The sequence below is a fragment of the Stigmatopora nigra genome, chromosome 7 (genome assembly GCF_051989575.1).
Source record: "Stigmatopora nigra isolate UIUO_SnigA chromosome 7, RoL_Snig_1.1, whole genome shotgun sequence".
In the NCBI taxonomy this organism is placed as follows: domain Eukaryota; kingdom Metazoa; phylum Chordata; class Actinopteri; order Syngnathiformes; family Syngnathidae; genus Stigmatopora; species Stigmatopora nigra.
Genome location: NC_135514.1, coordinates 5,195,563 through 5,215,788, shown reverse-complemented (window position 1 = coordinate 5,215,788; position 20,226 = coordinate 5,195,563). Strand labels below are relative to the sequence as shown.

At 38.4% G+C, this 20,226-nt stretch overlaps 1 protein-coding gene across 2 annotated transcripts in view; it reads right to left on the bottom strand.

The window, feature by feature from the left end:
* The window catches only part of zfpm2a (zinc finger protein, FOG family member 2a), a 112,083-nt gene extending 94,053 nt beyond the window's left edge, over positions 1–18,030 (bottom strand). The window contains exon 1 of one of the 2 annotated variants that reach the window (XM_077720687.1): positions 17,660–18,030. In XM_077720687.1, the coding sequence (XP_077576813.1) occupies positions 17,660–17,699 (40 nt within the window). In that variant the 5' untranslated portion in view covers positions 17,700–18,030. Of the gene's footprint in view, positions 1–17,520 lie in introns of both variants that reach the window. The other variant, XM_077720688.1, reaches the window with a different exon arrangement.
* Positions 18,031–20,226: the final 2,196 nt, after the last annotated feature.

Here is a 20,226-nt window from a genome sequence, read left to right as displayed (position 1 = left end):
TGATTGACAGACCACCGAGACATAATCTATCAATAAAAGATCAATAAAGAAAATAATTTGGGCTTGAGTCAAGGGAAGACCTATGTCTCGACAAGGGGGAGGTGGCCTTGCTACAACGGCACTACAGGGCTTAGGGTTTAAATCTATATGCATACCCACATATCCATTTCAAAAAATACATATAGATTTTATTTTATTTTTATTAGATCATATGGATATCATTCCACGATATGGAATTCCAGAAACTATTTATGTGATAATGGCTCCCATTTTGTTAATATAATAGTTGTCTACCATCCACAATTGGCGGACCTTATATGAAGTCCTGTTTGGTAGACCTTACAAATTGTTATTATTCACTACACAATGACAATTGGATGATGAGGCGAATCTATCAGAAAAAAAAAAAAAAAAAAAAAAAAAAAAAAAAAAAAAAAAACACACACACACCAAATTTAGACTATCAGAGGGAGATTTTGCTTCTCAACAGGAAACGGACGAAGCGACGGTGATTCTTGAAGACTGGATGCTGATAAGCAGCATAAAAGAAGAAACATCGGAGCAACGCAAAGTGGGAGGGTCCTTGTTACTGAAAGGGGACACGGATGCACCTTTCCCACAGTAAGAAGGTTGTCTAAATTGAAACGTTTCAAGAGGAAAACTCCCTAAACAAAGACAAAAAGTCATGTTGAAAACAATTATTGCTTTTGGGGCAATGAGATTAATGATGATTGTGATTCTATTCCTTTCCACAGTAGGGTTGTTTTCTCCAGTTGGAGAAAAAGGCGGAGGCGTTTCAATTGAGGATACACCTTCTTACGGGAGGGTAAACCGAGAAACATACACATTTACATTTAATTAACATTACCTACTAAATCAAATTTCCACATTGTAAATATATATTTGGACTCGGTGACGTCCCGGTTGCCATACAAAAAGAGATGGTGGGAAATATGTGTGGTACATTAACAGCAAAAAATTAAAGATTGGGAAAAGCCTTGTTGCAGAAATTGGTCAAGATTGGAAAGCTTGGACTGACATATTAACCTGTGAAATTTATTTCTGAAACAGGGATTTCCCAAACGGGGGATAATTGGGCGCTGTTAATGGAGTGTAAAGAAGGCAAGCACTATGTGGAGCTACTTTGGTAAAAGGGTGGTCTCAATTGAAACATTGAGGGGACGGGTAAGATAAACTTTCTGACTTAATAAGATACGGGAAACACCAATATTAATTGAAAGATTATTGCTCAGCAAGCAATACCATAAAACTATAGGGAACTCTTTTATATTGGGTTTGACGTCTCCATATGGTTTCAATTGAGACTAAACCATCTTACAAAGGATTAGGATAACCTACCAGACAAGGGAAAATACGATGGGGTCTAACAACTCCCTCAATCACCATTCATTTGGGGAAAAGTGTTTTTACAAATGAAAAAACGTGTCCTACTTGGCAAGAAAAAATAATTGAAGCAGTGTTTATCCTGTTACGCGGTAAATAGGAAGTCAATTTTTCCACTGTTTAATCATTTTACCTGCTTAAACCTTACAGGGCATGGTCTGAAGCTGGGGGCGATAAATGAGACGTGGTGTACCGGCGTTCTAAAACAAACTACACCCCTGATACCACGTTCTGGCCTATGGTGGCGGGGTGGTAGATAAATTATACGACTCCTGCCGAAACGCGGCAGGACTAGGTACTTTGGTCTCACTGCTCTTACCGGTGTCTGTTTTTCCATCCACAGTGGAGGAGATACAATTGGCGGCTCATAATTCGGAGGTGAAGGGTCGACCCTCCCGACATCGTCGAGAGGCATGGAGGGAAGGAGATCCAACATACATTGATGCGATTGGCATCCCCCGGGGCGTACCAGATGAGTATAAGCTGGCTAATCAGATCGCAGCAGGTTGGGAGTCTATCTTCCTTCTAATCACCCCAAACAAAAATGTGGATAGAATAAATTACTTACATTACAATGTTCAAAACTTGGAAATTATACTGAACAGGGATTTGTGGCCATGAAGGAACAACTGGCAGCTACCAGTCTGATGGCGTTCCAGAATCGCATAGCGGTGGATATGATCCTTGAAACAGGGGGCGTGTGTGCAATGTTTGGAAAACAATGTTGCACCTTCATACCGAACAACGCGTCACCCAGTGGATCTCTCACCAGGGCCATTACTGGCCTGCAAACACTGAACCGCAATATGCAAGAGCACTCTGGAGTAGATACGTCCGCATTGTCAGATTGGTGGGATAAGACCTTTGGAAAATCTAAAGATTTGGACTATAGGCACAATTACCGCTATCCTAACATTGTGTGGGTGATGTATTATCCCCTGTTTGCGCTCCTTGCTAAGCCGACTTATAACTACTGAAATTGCCCCTACAAATTCTAAAGTACATGAGTTGTATCTTATGGGACGGTTTGGGGAAAGCAGTGAGGTCCAGGAGTACGGTAAATCCGAGGACCAATTGGACGAATATAATTATGTTTTTTCTCTTTCAGACCAGCCATGGGAGTAAGGAGTAGGCAGATAAAATCGCAGTCACCGACATTTCCATTTAGTGATTACTAAGAAATGACTAATAACATACATATTATAAAAACGGGGGAATGTTGGGTTTATTCTGTTTTATTATTATAATAGTTATATTAATTCATTTCTTTATTAAATCAATCTCTTTCTTTTCTTTGTATTAATTCATTACTTTGTTAAATCATTCTCTTTCTGTTTTTCAAAAGTCTTAAGGTCACGCCAAGTCATCTTTAACCTAGACAGCCTGTTCCAGGATGGTTATACAAACAATCCACCCAATCTCGGTCCTTGAGATTTGGTGGGCCCTTGGTGACGAGGACAGGGCTAGTCGGACAATAACAAGAATATTGTTATCGTTATGTAACCGTACATTTCGGGTTTTTCTGTATGTAACGATTATATGATTATGATTATATTATATGATTCTTAGGTCAAGGAGGTTGTATAATTACTCTAATCTAAATGTTGTTAGGTCTAGTCCCTGTTTTTGTTATTAGTAAAATACTTTGATTGTTATTGTAGTCCCAGATGTTGTTTTTACTCATACGTGATGGAATGATCAACAACTCTGTAACTTGTGACCATAAGAATGGGACGAAAACGTCTATTCGGGGAGACGTTCGGAAGTTGTAAGGGACACTTGCTGTAACTCTCCCTTCCGGAGGCTTTTACCTGTTGAATCCATTTCTATTTAATTAAATGTCAATAATTGAATAAGATGTCTTCCTGCAGTTATTGATAATTACGGACGAAGGTAATTATTAATGAACCTGACAGGAGGATAATGTAAGTGATTTGGTGATTCCTCAGCTCCTTTCAAATGTACCAGTGGAGTATTAGAACAATAAAAGAGGATGTGCTCCATATAGTGTGGCAACAATAATTCAAATTCCTCAGGGATTGAGCCCCGTGTAAACACTCCAGATCGACACACACTTGCATGCAACATCCACAAATGCAAAAGAAATTATCTTAGCTCCTGTTGAGGGCACAGAAACACAGGATTTCAAAGAAATGAAAATAATTAAATAGAGACATGCATAAATATCAATTCCGCACCAAAAAAAATGTTTTCCCTTGCCCCCACTGTTTTTGGAAGCACTTTTAACAAGAAAATCGATGTCCTCATCATACGATGGAAAACTCATCTTATTCTCTGAACCGCTTTATCCTTACTAGAGGATTACACGGGGGGTGCTGGAGCCTATCCCAGCTGACTTCAGGCCAAAGGCGGGATACACCTGAATTGATGGCCAGCCAATCGGAGGGGACAAGGAGACAAACAACAATTTAGGGGCAATTTAAAGTGTCTTTGGAATGTGGGTGGAAACCGGAGTACCCAAAGAAAAACCACACAGGCCCGGTGTTGCAATATCATTTCCACACAGGTTGACCTGTTTGGAGAATGCATTTTTCTTTTCCAATTGACCATGTCATGTAACATTTAGAATTTGGTGCTATGATTTCGATTATCTGAGCCTCCTTTACATATTGTATATGTGCACAGAACACAGAAATACCAACAGAAGACAGCTAAAAAATGGAAAAAAAGACCAATAAAGTTCAACGAGGATTCATTTGCCTTTGCAAATGAAGAGATGGATCTAAGGAACAGTTGGCTAATTATTTATCCTGCTGTCTAGCAGCTCATTAATTTCCTCACTCTCTTTTCTTACCTTCAAGCCTGAAGTAAACCTGCATCTGCTGCTGATAATGCTGGGTTTTTCAGCAGCCCTTCTATCAACCTTCCCTCAAAACACACCACACAATAATGTTCTAGTGGCTCACAGAAATCACTTTTTTTTTATCCCATTTCAAACCTTTGTACTTATTTGAGTTTGAGATAAAGTTTTCCCATTTCATGCAAATGTTCTGAAAATGTTACATAAATCAAACATTTTTAACTAGGTTTAAAATGGGTTAAGGTCAATGTTGGTCTTATATTTCGATGTTTTGTCGATTTGATTTCTATTTTCGGTTTGTAATTAAAAAGATCAAATCCATCAGTTGTGCATGGTTTTAAACTAAAGTTTCTCCAAAACAATTCAAATGACATGCTGCATGAACAAGTCAATGACCCAAACTCAACGGGGACAACCTAGCCTAGTTAAGTTCTCTTTCAAGCTCAGAAATAACTATCAGTGGTGCCTGGCAATGGGCCTGATATAACAAATACAGGAAAACACCGAGTGTTGCATGTGATACTTGTGTGGCAAATTTCAACCCTTTAACCAACGGATGTTAGAACACAAACTACTACTCACATTTATTCTTATCTTCAGTGGAGTACAACCTATTTTGCTACTGAAGAATTTGGATCTCTCTTCTTTCAAGGTGTATAGTATACAGTCGTATCTCTATCTACAAAATTAACTGGTTCCAGAACATTTTTTCGTGCGTTGAAAGTTTCGTAAGTAGAGCAGAACTTTTTATGTAAATACTCAAATTTGTTCCACGGTCCCCACAAAAGGCCATTAATAAAGATGTTAGATATATATTTTTTTTAAGTAGAAGGGTGTTATCTGACTACTGATTGTCTTATTTTGTAAAATCATCTGTCCATACAAAGGACACTTTCTTTCCTTTATGGCAATTACGTTTTAGCTACTTGTGGGGTCAATAATGACTGACAACAAAAAGGGCTGCTCTCAATTTCCTTGTTGTGTGATTTTAGAACTGACATAAATCAGTCTTTACCATTTCCATATCTGAGACATGCACCATATCACCACAATTGAGCTGGTCAATATACATCACTTCTCCACCAAAGGATTATAGTGCTTATCTGAAAGGATATTCAATAAAATATGTCCACAAAAATAGGGAGTGGAGTGTTCCTGCTCAGATCTGCCTTGTACCAAGGATAAAAACAACAACACTCTTTATCAGAGTTAAGATCCAAATCAAGATGTTCTGTAAAAAAAATAAAAAAAATACATAATAGTAATAAAAAGAAAAAAAGAGAAGAAGCAGTTGTAAGTCTGTTCTACTGCATCATTCTCAATTTTATTGTACACCTTTTAGGGAGCAGAGCACACTTGCTTTCCGTAAGTAATGGTGCAACAGAATCGTTTTTTGGAATAATATACCCAGTCTCAAGTAGCTCTCGAACTTCAGCACGTGTTTGCATGGCCTGCTTGTTGTCAAAACAAAGGTAACGACTACTTGTAAGAATTAAATGTTCCACAATCCAAAATGTAGTGAAAAATTGCTGGTCTTAATGTGATGCTTTATACCCACCTTATCATAGAGGTGCACAGAATGATACTCCTCAGTCATTTAATTAGTTGCTGTAAATTGCCCATTGCTGGACTATCCATTAAGAGCAGGGGTCTGCAAACAAGTCCATAAATGTGCACAGTGGGTGCAGAATTTCCATCCAAACAAACAAAACCATACTTTTCAACAATCCAGAGTTTTACAGATGTAATTAATTGATTGCAGTAAGGTGCTACTTGGTTTAGAAGAAACCTTATTGGTTAACCTTAAACAGGACCCACAGAAGCTCTTTGGGATCAGTTTGGGAACCCCTGATTTGGAGCTTCGAAATAGTAGCCAACATTAACCATGTGCATCATGAAGTTATCTTCACGGCTACTAGCATGTTTAGCTGAACCTTTCGAGAAGCAACATATGGTGATGTCATGAAATACATAATATACAGTCACCTTAATTTTATTCGTAATCGACCAATATGGGTTTTTCAGGACCAATACCAAATTATTAGTAGTTAAAAGAGGCTGATAATGGAGACAATATTCATTTGTATTAAAAGTGTAAAAATAACGCTAAAAAAATATGAAACGCTGAACTTCATAGAACGTCATTAAATCACACAAATATATGTAGATATATATTCACTAAAGAAATTACAAAACCAAAATTATCTAATAATCGACCCGACCAATTATAGGTCGATCACTCGACTCTATATGCCTGAAACTATAGTACTGTAGTTGTGTAAGAGATTAACTTAATTTGTGCTGCCAGACAAACACTTTTGAATAGGCAGCCCAAAAAAAACTGATGCCGTCTGCCGTTGTCCATTCATTTAGGCAGTTGCTTCTCCATACACAACACACAGGCACCCATAATGCACACACAGACTAAATGCCAAACCTAATGTTGATGTTATAGTTTTTTTCTTGTCAGGCATTCGATAAAGCATTCACTCAGTGTGGTTGGGCCGAGGATCTGATGAGAAGTGTGGGGTCTGTCAGGGCTGTCACACACTCTGTAAGTACTCGCTAATTAACTGATGTATGCGAGACCTCATCCATGTTGGAGGGGTATCAAAAAGCAATCAACGCGCCATCCCTGATGAGCTACAGTGATTCATATTGTCTATAATAAGATGATGTGTAGCTGGAACCCAACTCAAGTTTCCACGCCACCATAATACAGCACAATCACGAGATATTATGCCTTAATCCTAACCCCAAAACCACACGGGGAAGAAGAAAATAGGGGGAAATTTAGATGTTCTGATCATTTTAAAAACTGAAATGGCAAAAGTAGGAAGATTGGCAAGTGGCTGTAAAAATTAAACAGGCCAATTAAAAATAAGATCAACACATGTTGCGAACTGTTAAACTAGCCATTATGAATGTAATTAGGCCTTATATTGCAATAAATGTAGGGTGATTTACATAGAGCTATAGCATAAAAAAAATACCATTCCTTAGATTATTTCAAAATTCCAAATGCATATGAACAAAAACACTTCACAATGCAAACCAGTTCCCAAAAGCATAAGCCAACCGTAATCAGTACAATGACTAACCAGCAAAAGTAAGATAAGAGTTAATTTTGGATGTTGGAAAAATCTTGATTTTAAGAAAGCGGTGTGCATGCAAAGATAGTGACAACAAATATTGAAGAATTCAAAATAATACATTAAAGAGAAAAGGGGCAGTAGAGTCTCACAAACTAGCGGCTTTTTTCATTATCCAATTTGACCGGAGGCTTTACAGCCAATTCATTTCAGTAAAGACCATAGGTGTTTTAGCTGCAGGCTCCAGTGGAGAGAGGCATGTCACACAAAGACCATCAGTTAGCATCGTACCGAAAGGGACTCTGTATCACCATCTTATCTTCAAAGGACTGGGCAGGGGCTCAGGGGAGCTATGCCACCGCCTCGCATCGACACAGAAATACAGAGGAGGGGATTTGGACCTGCTCGCAAAAACCAGCGATCTCTCGGCCAGCACCCAGGCCCGGACCCGCCTCCAACTCGCCCGCGGAGAACAGGCAGGGTTCCTGCACATGCGGCACAACATCACTGAGCTCATCACCCTCCCTCCCCTTCTTCATCTCCCGCACCACCATCGTCTCCTCTGCAACCCCCCTTACTGACTGGCTGCCCATTTGCTTCCTGGCTTCGGCTTGGTGGAGTGGATGGGATCTGAACTCAACTTAGACACAGAGTTTCCACATTTCACAGATGGCAGTGAGAGGCTTTGCATGGAGGTGAGGAAACAGCGAGAGAAGAGGAGGAGACAGAAAGAAAAAGGGAAAGAGGGGAAGCTGCATCACCGGCGCCGAAGCGAGGCCGATTTCACACCGTGGCAGAGTGCACTAAAGCAGGCCGCCGTTAATCCACTCACTGAGGGAAAGGCCTGGAGCTATTCCACCGCCCAACCGCCATCTCCATCCACAAAGCCATAAATGGTGCATTATACAAGCAGGCTTCAGAGACACTGTTGATATGCTGATAGGTGATGGACAAAGACCAAAGCAGCCACAGGAGCCAGGCCGCATATTCGACTGAAGGCTTTTGCAATGGACAGGAGAGCCCACACCTATTTAAACATGATTTGTCTACCTGCTGTGGGGAAAACTGTTGGAGCACTTAAATCTGCGTTGTTTATCAAGGTTAGCTCTTACTTCTCGTTTTAGAACAGTGCCTGGCGTCCATCATACTAAAACTCCCACTTGTGCTCTCCAACAAAGCAGCTTTCTCTCACCCCAGTCCCTACAATGAATCCATATCTGTAAAGTTACCAAAGTCTGGGAAGATGAGTCTTTGAACTTGTGAAAGGCATTCATTATGAATGAAAGAAGACAAGAAATATATAAACATGAGGGAATTTAAATAAATTGCCACAAAGAAAATCGCAGAGGGTTCAGTGAATTGTGTAACGATAAGACGGAGACCAGGCTGAGCCACAAAATGAGATGTTTTACATGAAGCGAGCAGCGGTCTAGATTAGAGCTCCTTCCTGTTTGGACATGAAGCCAATTGGGTTACTATCACATGTAGAGAAAATTTGAAAGATAAGTGAGAACTATAAGAATTGTTCTAATCCAACTGTAACAAAAAAGCTAAAGTATATTGGCTTTTCCCCTAAGAGGCACAGTATGATAAGCATCTTTGATGAAAGAAGTTCATTAGTTGTGTGCAGTGTAATATAACATGGTGTATTATGAGACTAAGCCAACCTACAGCGAGGCAGTCTTCAAATGAAGCCTCAAGCAGTTAACGGACATCATTAGTTGAAAACATATAAGAGATAATTATGGTAATTACAAACCCATTTTATTCACCCTGAGTCTTTGACAAGAACACTGTCATATCAACCACTTCAAAAAAAACAAAGAGTTGTTGCCCCCTCATATAAATGATGTCCATTTCCATTGGGGTAGAAAGATTAAGATTTGTATTGTTTGGCGTGTGTCTGAGAATGGAGGCTGCAATGAAAACCTGATTAAAACAAGTTTCACATTTGTTGAATGTTACATATACACAGCCACTTCATTACAAGTGAGATCTTGCTGTTGAGAGCAACTGTATTCAAAGCTAATAAAACTGTCAAATATGTCCCTGGACTCCCAGAGAACTTTGTATTTAAGAACAGGCACCACTGTAGAAAAACAATGCTCTGTTTTAGCGTAAGGAGAAACCAAGCATAATAAGGTATTTATTTAAAATGTGCGCAAACATCTCTTGTCACGATTCCATGTTGGTCTTTCTCCAAAACCACAAAAAACACAAAGCACTAACAAAACTCACCACAGATTCCCCCACTTCTTTGCTCCACAAAAACATTACAGGGGTGTCATCTTATCAGATTCAGCCTACAAAAACAGATCGCTTCAAGTCTAAGCAGTTGTTTAACTTACTCCATCCTCTGGGAACGTTCAGTTCAAACAAGTCAAGAGACATCTGCCAGTTGACTGCAGCTGATGATGTCAGTGGGTCTCTGTCAGTACCAGATTCCTCCACCACTTTCAATCATTCCTGGTGAGATTACTGCAATAGGATATTACTGTACAAACTATGACCACGTGTCCTCCCGCCACAAAGCTTGGCAACATATTACAGTTTGTCAAAGCCAACTATTGCAAGGGAAAGATAGATACAAGGAGGAAAGAAGCCATTGACCTTTGTGTCCTTCATATTTGCCTAGCTTTCCCTCAACCCCAATCTTAAGAATGAAATCATCTGATCCCAAACTAACTGTCAACTGGCTTGTGATGGTGGCAAAGCCGGCGGACATCAATCAATCAGATTTTCTCCTCGTCTATCATAGAAGGCTTTTGCCCCTGTTTTTCTCCAGCTTATCCAGTGACCCTGTTTCTGAAGCTTAAAAAAACTCGATTATGGTCGAATGTATGTCTCAAAGATTCATAGACACTTCATGGACTGAACACCGTTTGTGATGATTGTAGATTTTCAAAATCTGCCACTTAATTTTGGTTTGAGCCCCTTATCCTTGATTTTCAGAGATGCATGAACTTGTGATAAAAATCCAATGTGATAGAATGAAACAAATGGCATTTTAGTTGGATGACACTAGCTTGATGGTTAAAGTTCTCAGTAATTACTAGATAAGCATAGAATAGCAAAGGTTTTTTGCCCAGGATGTTTACTCCCTTAGCACGCCCTGATTTGAGACAATAAATATGAGATGCGCACTTTGCATTAAACCGCTTCTTATGTCACACACATTGTCTTATCATATCAGCAGCATTGATAGAATATATAATCAAGGGTTATTCGCCATTTCTGATGATTATTACTGAATTAAGACTCTTTACATTGCAGCATTTTCTACTAACAACATGAAAAAGGATATTTATTGCCCATGGTCACATGAGGTGTAAGCTTCACACGCAACAGCTTTAGTAGCTTTGAAATGGAACAAATCAAAACCCAGCTTTTTGAAAGTATTAACATGTTTTGAAGTTTGTTTTATATATTTCAAGCATATTTGACATAAATTGTTTATCTATTTACAAAGGCATGTCATTAGTGATTTTCCACTGAACCCTTAAGATACTATGAGTTTTATACCCTCCGTCTGGTAGAAAATGCTGATGTACAAATTGAACTGAAAGGCTTGTTGCCTTAATCCTCTGTTGCCACCTATTCCTTAACTATCCTTAAAGCCTGATGAAATTCATCTTAATGTAAAGTTCTGTAATGGACCCTCGCTCCTAAACCAACGAAACAAGAAAAAAAAATCAGTATCTTCATAAGTTTGACACTTTGACCTAAAACCCTTCTTTACGGAGGTCTTGGCCCCTCCTCACGTCATTATAATGACCACCAAATATGTAATAAGAATCTTATTGACAGTATATTAACTTGCCATGGTAATACCACAGCATGGACTATGAGCAACTCCTAAAAAACAATGTAAACCTATAATAATCTATAAGAATAACAAATTATTTTCAATAACATGTCAGTTTAACACAGTTTTAAGAAGACATTTGGCCAGAATGCAATCTGAAAATGATTTTTCTTTTAAACTCAACAAATATTTCGAAGCTATTTTTGACTAGATTCATAATTTGAAATTTACCGACGAGGACCACTAAACCTAAAACCCAGTATTTTGCCATAGTTTTCACAAATGTTATTGTGAACCTGTAGAACTATTGTGGCCCCGAAGAAGTATGACGAAACCACATGCCGTATTAAGGACATAAAAACTACTGCAATGGCCCCCAACCCCTTAATTGTACAATGACTTCATTCCCAATCCATGTGCATCACCAAGGTGAAAGGAGGAGTTCTAGTTAAATGAAATAAGAATTCATGATGTGTGGCAGCCTCTCTTACTCAGCCTAGCTATTTCCTCTCTCGGCTGGGTTCGGGAATGTTAAATGAGGCAATTGTATCCCCGAGGCAAAAAAAGGATGAAAAGAGCAGGCATTGCCTCTGCTCCAAGCCCAAGGAACACTCTGAGTGTGATGAGGAACATCCAAGGACCCTGGCCTGCCGTTTTAGCTAAATAGCTCAGAGTGTCCATCTAAGAAAAATAGACCACACCACCATGCAATTACATATGAAACACACAAAAACCTCAATCAAAAATATCTTCATGTATTTTCAATTATCCATAAGTACAGCATTCTTTTATCAAACTTTTGGTTAACCTCCAGAATATGTAAATTATTTGTTATTATGAAAAAAAAGATGAAATGATCTGAAACAATTACACACGATTTGTATGAATCTATTTTTTTATGTAGGTGTTTTCTATTAATCTTAAAAACATTTCTGTAATGATTCCCTCGAGCCAACCCCCACCCACACACACACACACACACACACACACACACACACACACTATATAATAATAGATCAGAAGAAGTATACCCTACATTCGGTAGACAGAATAGACACGGTGCTGACTAGCACCTTTTAATATTCTGTGTCTGTGTTTGCAGGAAAGTGATCTCCCCTGCAGTCCCACACTGTCAGCTATACAGATACACTCCACAGTGACACCTCTGATAATCAAAGCTTTGTCTGGGTCTTAAAAGGACGTACTTGAACAACAGCAAGACCAGAGGCCCTCTTTGCTTGTAATGGCCTTTGTACATCAATATTTAAATCTCACATCTCTGTTGTGATTAGAATGTTGCCTTTCTCTGGGCCCAACCTCCCATCTTGAAACAACAAGGTGGGGGTAAAAGAAAGCCTAAATCAATGATCTTTCAGTCTAAACTAGATTCCTAAGCAGTTTGCCACTCTCGGCAGCAAGATAAGATAAACTCTCTTTGACCTTAGCGATGAAGTTGCCATGACAATCAGGGAGTCAACTTCTTTATTGATATTTTGCTGATGTAACAACAAATGGAACTAGATCCTGTTCTTGATAATGCTGATTAATTATTACCAATATTGATCCTTACAAGCAAGAGACAAGGCTATTAACTTAAAGCAGGCTGAAAGTCATTGTTACCTAGGGGCTCAATAGGTATCCCTGATATCAAATTTAAATAAAAAGAGAATTACAATGCATTCCCACAATTAAAACTAACAACAAAAACAAAACAAGCATCATAAGAAATATTAATTTCATGCAATTAAAGTAAAAGTACATATTTATATATACCGTTCATATTCTGATGTAGTTACGTTTGGACAGCAAAAGTGGCACACAAAAAAAAAAAACGTAGACGATACTAGACTGGCGAAATGTTTTTTGGAATAATAAGAGGAAAATCCCGGAAAGAGTAAGATAAAGAGGAAACTGTGTGAGGATGTGACCTGCACCTTTGGTTGCAACCCTGCTCACATCCACATATCACATCACTGTCTATGGATTTACAGGCTAAAGGGCCACTGAATATACAACTTTAGGTACTGTCATCAACCAATGCACAAGCAAAATCCCACCTATTGAGATACGCAACTCTTTTTAACAAAGAAAACAACAGCTGTCTCGATCTTTTTCCTGTGCCTCAGGTGAAGAAATATTCCTCACGTGTTTCTTTTACAATGAAAACTAGACATATTTTACTTGATAAGAAATTAGTTATTTAGTATCATTCACTATAAAAGCAGAAAACGAATGTTTATTATGGGCGGACAGATGTTAGTGTAAAAGTTGGCATTCAGCAACCATTCCTCTTCTGAAAAAACATAAGAAAAAAAAGGAGATACAAAATGACTGTCGTCACATAATCAAAGACAGACTCTTAAAAATATAGCGAGGCAGACGCACAAATATTTTTGATTTCCAATCCCCGAAACATGTAACAGCGACAGTTGCCAAGTGATAGGGCAGCACAATACAACTCTTCAGAGCATATAGAAAGTTCAAATGCAAAATCAAATGCAAAATGTTGGCAGAAAAAAAATTGGACTCCCCTCAAGCTCTGCAAAAATAATTCTTCAACACAGCTCAAAGATCTGTTCTCTTTTCTAGGACACACAGGGGCATGCTTGTCGTCAATTACTGTACTCTACAGTATGTGCTAATGTTTTCAGAAGAACTTACACAAATCCTTGCATGCACACAGACACACATGGGATATTGGCAGAGAACTCACTAAACGCTCTTGTTATCCTTTACCACTGCAATCTTTCTCTGATAAATGCCCTTGAAAGATAGAGATGTCACCTCATGTGATAACAATATACTAGGTGTTCGTAAGAGGCCATCTGCAAAAGCCGGGTAGATTAACAGCAGAGCAAAGAAATTTTTCCTGTGAAATAGATTTTGTATATATCAAATTTTGCTTTGTGTTGAAATTATGCTAATCAAAATAAGTAAGAGCAATTGTGGGCAATTTTAAATTCCATTCACCGAGCTCTGAGACACAGACCTAAAATTAAATTTTCACTTTAGATATCATCCGTCATCTCAGAAATCAAGATAACCCTTTTTCCACTTTTCTAGGGAGTATTATATGTCAGTTGTAACCAGAAACATGATTGTACACTGTAGTGGATGATCCTTTTGAATGAGATCACTATCGTAAGTGTATATTAAGCATAATGGCAGTATGACATAGTGTTAGAACCAGGGAAATGTGCCTGGTATACCACTCGTTGGAAAGGTAATCGTTATAGCGTGCTCCGATTGGATAATGTGTAGTAAAAAAAAAAAGAGTAAGAATTCTCCGTTGGTCCATATAAAGATGAGAAGAGTTAAGGCTGCAGCACTAAGTCAGTTTAATAAGTACATTTGACATTAGATGTCTAAGCACAGCCTCGACGGCTGCCTCAATATGTTCCCATAAACACTAGCGGAGGCGCACCCCCTACATCATCCAGATTCCCCTTTATGCTGTGAAACTTTGGGGAGCAATTTTGCAGAAAAATTACTCCGAGGGGCCTGGTTTCAATTCAGCTTGTTCATATCTTTCCTTCCTATTAAGCATCAAAATGTTCTCCTCTCACTACCAATAGAGGTATGGGCATGAGCAAGGAAGAAGCGTGGGGGTGAGACGAGAGGATAAACGAAAATTGGTGGCATTCTCACATCATATTACACTTTTTAGCAGCTAATTGCAATCCGCAAAGCATCAGTGATATTTTCATCACTTCTGTCCAATTCTACTAACCTGCCCAACAATCTGGGCAATTTATTGGCATATTGGCACAAGGTGATAAGGCAAAAAACAACAGCAGCGAGCAGATGGGCCAGGGAGATGAGCTGATAACATTGATATGAGCTCCCACACAAAACACCTCCACCACTATCATCTTCTTCCATCAAACTCCTATTACAATAATAGTGTATATAGGTTTTCCCTTTCTTTAAAAAGGGGTGGGTGATATAGAAAATTATATATATATACATATATATATACATATATATATATATATATATATATATATATATATATATATATATATATATATATATATATATATATATATATATATATATATATATATATATATATATATATATATATATATATATATATATATATATATATATATATATATATATATATATATATATATATATATATATATATATATATATATATATATATATATATATATATATATATATATATATATATATATATATATATATATATATATATATATATATATATATATTCATATGTGTGTAACATTACGCAGAAAAAAAGAAAAAAAAACAAGTGGGGAAATACATAATTTATCACTGTATTATCAGGATATCCAGGCAGCCTAATCAAGAGTAGTGAGTGACTATTTTTTGCCTTATCATCCAAAGTGGTGGAAACGGAGAAGGAATTATCAGTCAGCTGCAGATTGCTAGGCTGGAATTTTAATGGCAATAATCGGGCTTCTGATGGTATATCTTCCCTGCTTATCTTTCCTATTATCTGCTCTTATCTCCCCAGTCATCGGAGCAAATTAATGGTGCTCTTTCAGCATTGCCTTTTTATCACTGCTCAGAGAGCACCCAAGGGGAAAGAATAAGCAAAATATTAAAATACTGCATAAATCACAATTTTAGATAACAGTCCAATGTATGCAGGAGGGGATGGGGGTGGCAGCGGTGGTGGGGGCACTGCGCCCAACAACCTTTTTGTCCTTTAGAATAACTGTCTGCACTGACTTTCTATGCACTGCCTTTCCCCCAGAGTTCCTGGGGTGGGAGAGAGGATGTAGGCTCCTTGTGACCTTTTTGGTGGCAACTAGAGCTTGATTATACAGCCGCACCCCGGCTTTACATTAACATGATCTTACACATGACATATTAATTCACACACAGCAATGATGAGACTGCAACATAAATGTTATGACTTTTTCTTTGCTTAACAACAACAACAACATCTGGATGCTGTGATTGGAATAGCTCAAAGATGAGCTGGTCTTTAACATCATACACTGTTGTGTTTTGGATGTCAAAGGTTGCTGTGTTCCGCTAAAAGTTAGAAAAAAATATATACTTACTGAAATCATTTTTACTTTTTGCACAAACTTTATTTTATAATAATTTTGTTTAATCGTATATAAAGATCTAACTTGTTTAAAACCTTTTTGATTCATTATTTATAGGTGTCAGGAAACAGGTTGCTTTTTGAGCAGCATACATTTTAAATTTGGAATCTATTCAAAGTGACAAATTATTATCAATGTTGATGTTGAAGTGGAAAAATACCAAACAAGGCCCAAATACATAATTAAAATATTAATACAAAAGTAAGCAAATCCAAATATATAAATCATAAATACGTTAATTTATGCATGTAACCTGTATGCAAATAAATGCTAACACACACACCACTTATTATTTTCTTCGAGGACAAGCAAATGCGTTTGGAGCTCAAGACAAATTATTTGCAGTAGAATTTGGATATTGTGACCTCTAATTACACACCGTAGTATCGTAGTCTCCAACAACGGAGAAGTGCTTTAAGAAACAGCAAAAATAAACATACTTAAACACACACTGTGAGTTATATTAAATATTTTAGATTGTCTTTGCTAAGGTGCCAGCATGTGGGTGTTATTATTGACCCCCCCCCCCCCCCCCCAATTCTTGAGGTAACACCACTGAATATTTTGTACAAATTATTAGGCTAAAAAACAAACAAAAATAATATAAAGTTTGATCTGTGATACTACAATTTCAAATTCATTTTGCCATGGGGTTATTACAAATGATTATAAAAGATAAACTAAATAAAAAATTGTAATAATTGTATTCCATCCAACACTTATTGTTTAAAAAAACTGTCGACTTCAGAATACAGTGAGTATATCAACCAACAATTTTGGTAAATTAATAAAAATATATGAAATAAACAATATTTGCAGTTTTATGTACTGCCGGTGATGCGTTTATGATGAGATTATTCCAGTTATAATTTTAAATAATGCTATACTGTAAAACGTGGGCGTGTGTGTAGGCAGCTACACACACCAGCAGGTGCGTTTGTTTGTGTTTAGTGTATCCGCGCACGTGCCTTTTATAATGTGTCAATTAAATCTTCTAAAAGTAGAATTCAGTATCAATTGCAAAACATTTTAAAACCATAAGTTTCAAGTGTTTTTGAAAAGATGCACGGTATATTATATTTGCGTTTGGCTACCCAAATGGGGACGCAGGCACTGAAAAGATACACTGATACATTAATAGCCACCAAACATTTCTAGATATAAAAACTACATTTAAGTGGCAGCAAACTAAACGCAATATGAACGGGCTTCTCGCCCAGTTTGTACGTTTGGTCAAACTTTTGAGCCACGAGGCGGCACGATGGGATTTGGATCGGAACTCACCTCTTTAGAACCCCCCAAAAAGAAGTGCTAAGGGAACGCGTTCCCCGCAACGTGGAAAAACATAAGCGACAGTGAGCAATTGGGTGAGCTTCTCGAAGCCAAACTAGAACATCCGATGGGAAAAAAAGAAATAACTCACGTTTGATCTGTCTAGGGTTGCTCTGCTTCCTTCGGGACATGCCTGCTGCGTGGCCGGTCAGTGAATCCAGGTGTATTGATGACAGATGGATAGGGTTTGGTTCATCCAAGCAGCGTTTTTTGTCTTTGTTTGTATGTTTGTTTTCTAGGGGTAAAATGAGGGAAAGCGGCTATATAACTACTTTTTTTTTAAATGTCTATCGTTACGTCTGTGTTAGCTTTATCTTTCTGTCCTCCTGGCTCCGACTTTGGCTTTGCCTCTCTCTCTTTTTCCTCTCTCTCTCTTTCTCTCTCTCTCTCTTACTCTCTCTTCCTCTCTCTCCCTCTCTCTCCCTCTCTCTTCCTCTCTCTATCCCTCTCTCGCTTGCTTTCTCTCTCTCTCTCTCGCTCTCTCTCTCTCTCTCTCTCTCTCTCTCTCTCTCTCTCTCTCTCTCTCTCTCTCTCTCTCTCTCTCTTTCTCTCTCTCTTTCTCGCTCGCTCGCTCTCTCTCTCACACGCTCTGTCTCTCTCGCTCTCTCTCTCTCCCTCTCTCTTTCTCTCTCTCTTTCTCTCTCTCTCTTTCCTTTCTGTGTGAGGCTGAGCTTCGTGGCTTTCCCCGTGCTCTGATTGTGGAGGTGAAGTCGTTGCCCTTTTGTTTGAGAATAAGTTCCGTTCCTCACCGGCCACCATGGCGGTGAACTTTAGTTGCCAAACAAGTGACTATTTCATCTCATCTCATTTTCTGGATCCTCGTGGGGGTGCCGGAGCCTAACCCAGCGGACTCCGGGCCTGAGGCGGGGGACACCTTAAGTTGGTGGCCAGCCAATGAGATGGCACAAGGGGACAAACAAACATTCGCACTCATACTTATGCATATTTAATTTAAAGAGTACAATAAGCCTACCATGCATGTCTTTGGAATGTGGGAGCAAAACAGAGTGACCGGAGAAAACCCACGCAGGCCCGGGGAGAACATGCAAACTCCACACAGGTGGACTGACTCAGATTTGAACCCAGGTCCCCCACTATGAGGTCGACGCACTAAGTACTCAGCGGCGGGGCAGCCCCTATTTTAAGATACAAAATGCAAATATTACCAATTCTGGTTTTACAAATCAACTTCAGTCTGAGATATTACACATGAATACACACACATTTCTACTCCCGCCACCATGATGTAAAAGTAATAATTGTTGTGTTATTACGACCCAAGTTAAAATAACACAACTGATAATTGTTTTTTAGTTGAATTTTGTTTCCAAATTGCCTGCATATTTCCAATACACAATTGTTGCATTTTTTCAACTTTAGAGAATACTAACACATTTTAGCAAAATCATATATGCTTGTGTGTATTTATGTACAATTAAGTTCAGCGAAGGGAACTCCAGACTGAGATGTGCATTTTTATTTCATTAAAGTGTCATTCATATTTAATAAGTGCTGCTGCCAGTGATGTCCAATACATGTGTCTCCTTAAAATTTTGTATTTAGAAAAAAGGGGCGACTGCAATATTCAGAGATTGTCTGCCATGTTCTGAATAGTAGCCCAAACTGAAAATCACTCTTCAATTAGCCTGTTGGACTGCAAAGGAAGACAAGCAAGCGGCCTGTGAAATCATCTCGTAACCCACTTCCACAACTTTGGAACGGAGTCTAAAACTACGGAATAATTCATGTGACAGACGGTCAGTGGTGGTTGGTTCACCTCCATAAGAGCATCTGCTTGGCAAGTACCCCCCCCCCCCCCCCCACACACACATCCTCTGGTGCCTCCAGTGTAAAGTGTAAAGTAAAAGCTTACTTTAATTCTCCTCTTGCATACGCCACTGTAATGAGCCAAATGAAAACATTGCTCTTGAACCATGGAATGTTATCGAAGGACGAGAAAGTGACAACAATGTATTAAAAAAAATCCTATTTATGAATATAATTAAAAATAGGGCGGCCCGGCAGCTGACTGGTTAGTGCATCGGCCTCAATCCAAGTTTGGTTCTTCTTAGTGGAGTTTGTGTGTTCGCCTCCGGACTTGTGTGGGTTTTCTTTTGGGTACTCCAGTTTCCTCCCACATTCCAAAAACATGCATGGTAGATTGGTTGAACACTCTAAATTGGTCGTAGGCATCAGTGTGAGCGTGAATGGTTGTCCGTTTCTTGGTGCCCTGCAATTGGCTGGCCACCAATTCAGGGTGTCCCCCCTCCTCTTGCCCAAAGTCAGCTGGGATAGGCTACATCAACCTTGTAAGGATAAGCAGTTCACAAAATGAATGAATGAATAAAAACAAATTACATTGGCATTGATCGGTGCCTATTTAATATGCTTAGTGATTCAGCTGTCAGGCTCTTTAACAAAAGAAATTGATAAATGTTAAGACCAGCCGTTTGTTTGTGTATGTATGTATAAGTACGTATATATGTGTATGTATAATATGTATGTATATGTATAATATGTATGTATATATGTGTATGTATAATATGTATTTATATGCATGCATATGCATGTATATGTACGTATATGTGTATGCATAATGTGCATTTATATGCATGTAAATGTACATATATATGTGTATGTATAATATGTACTTATATG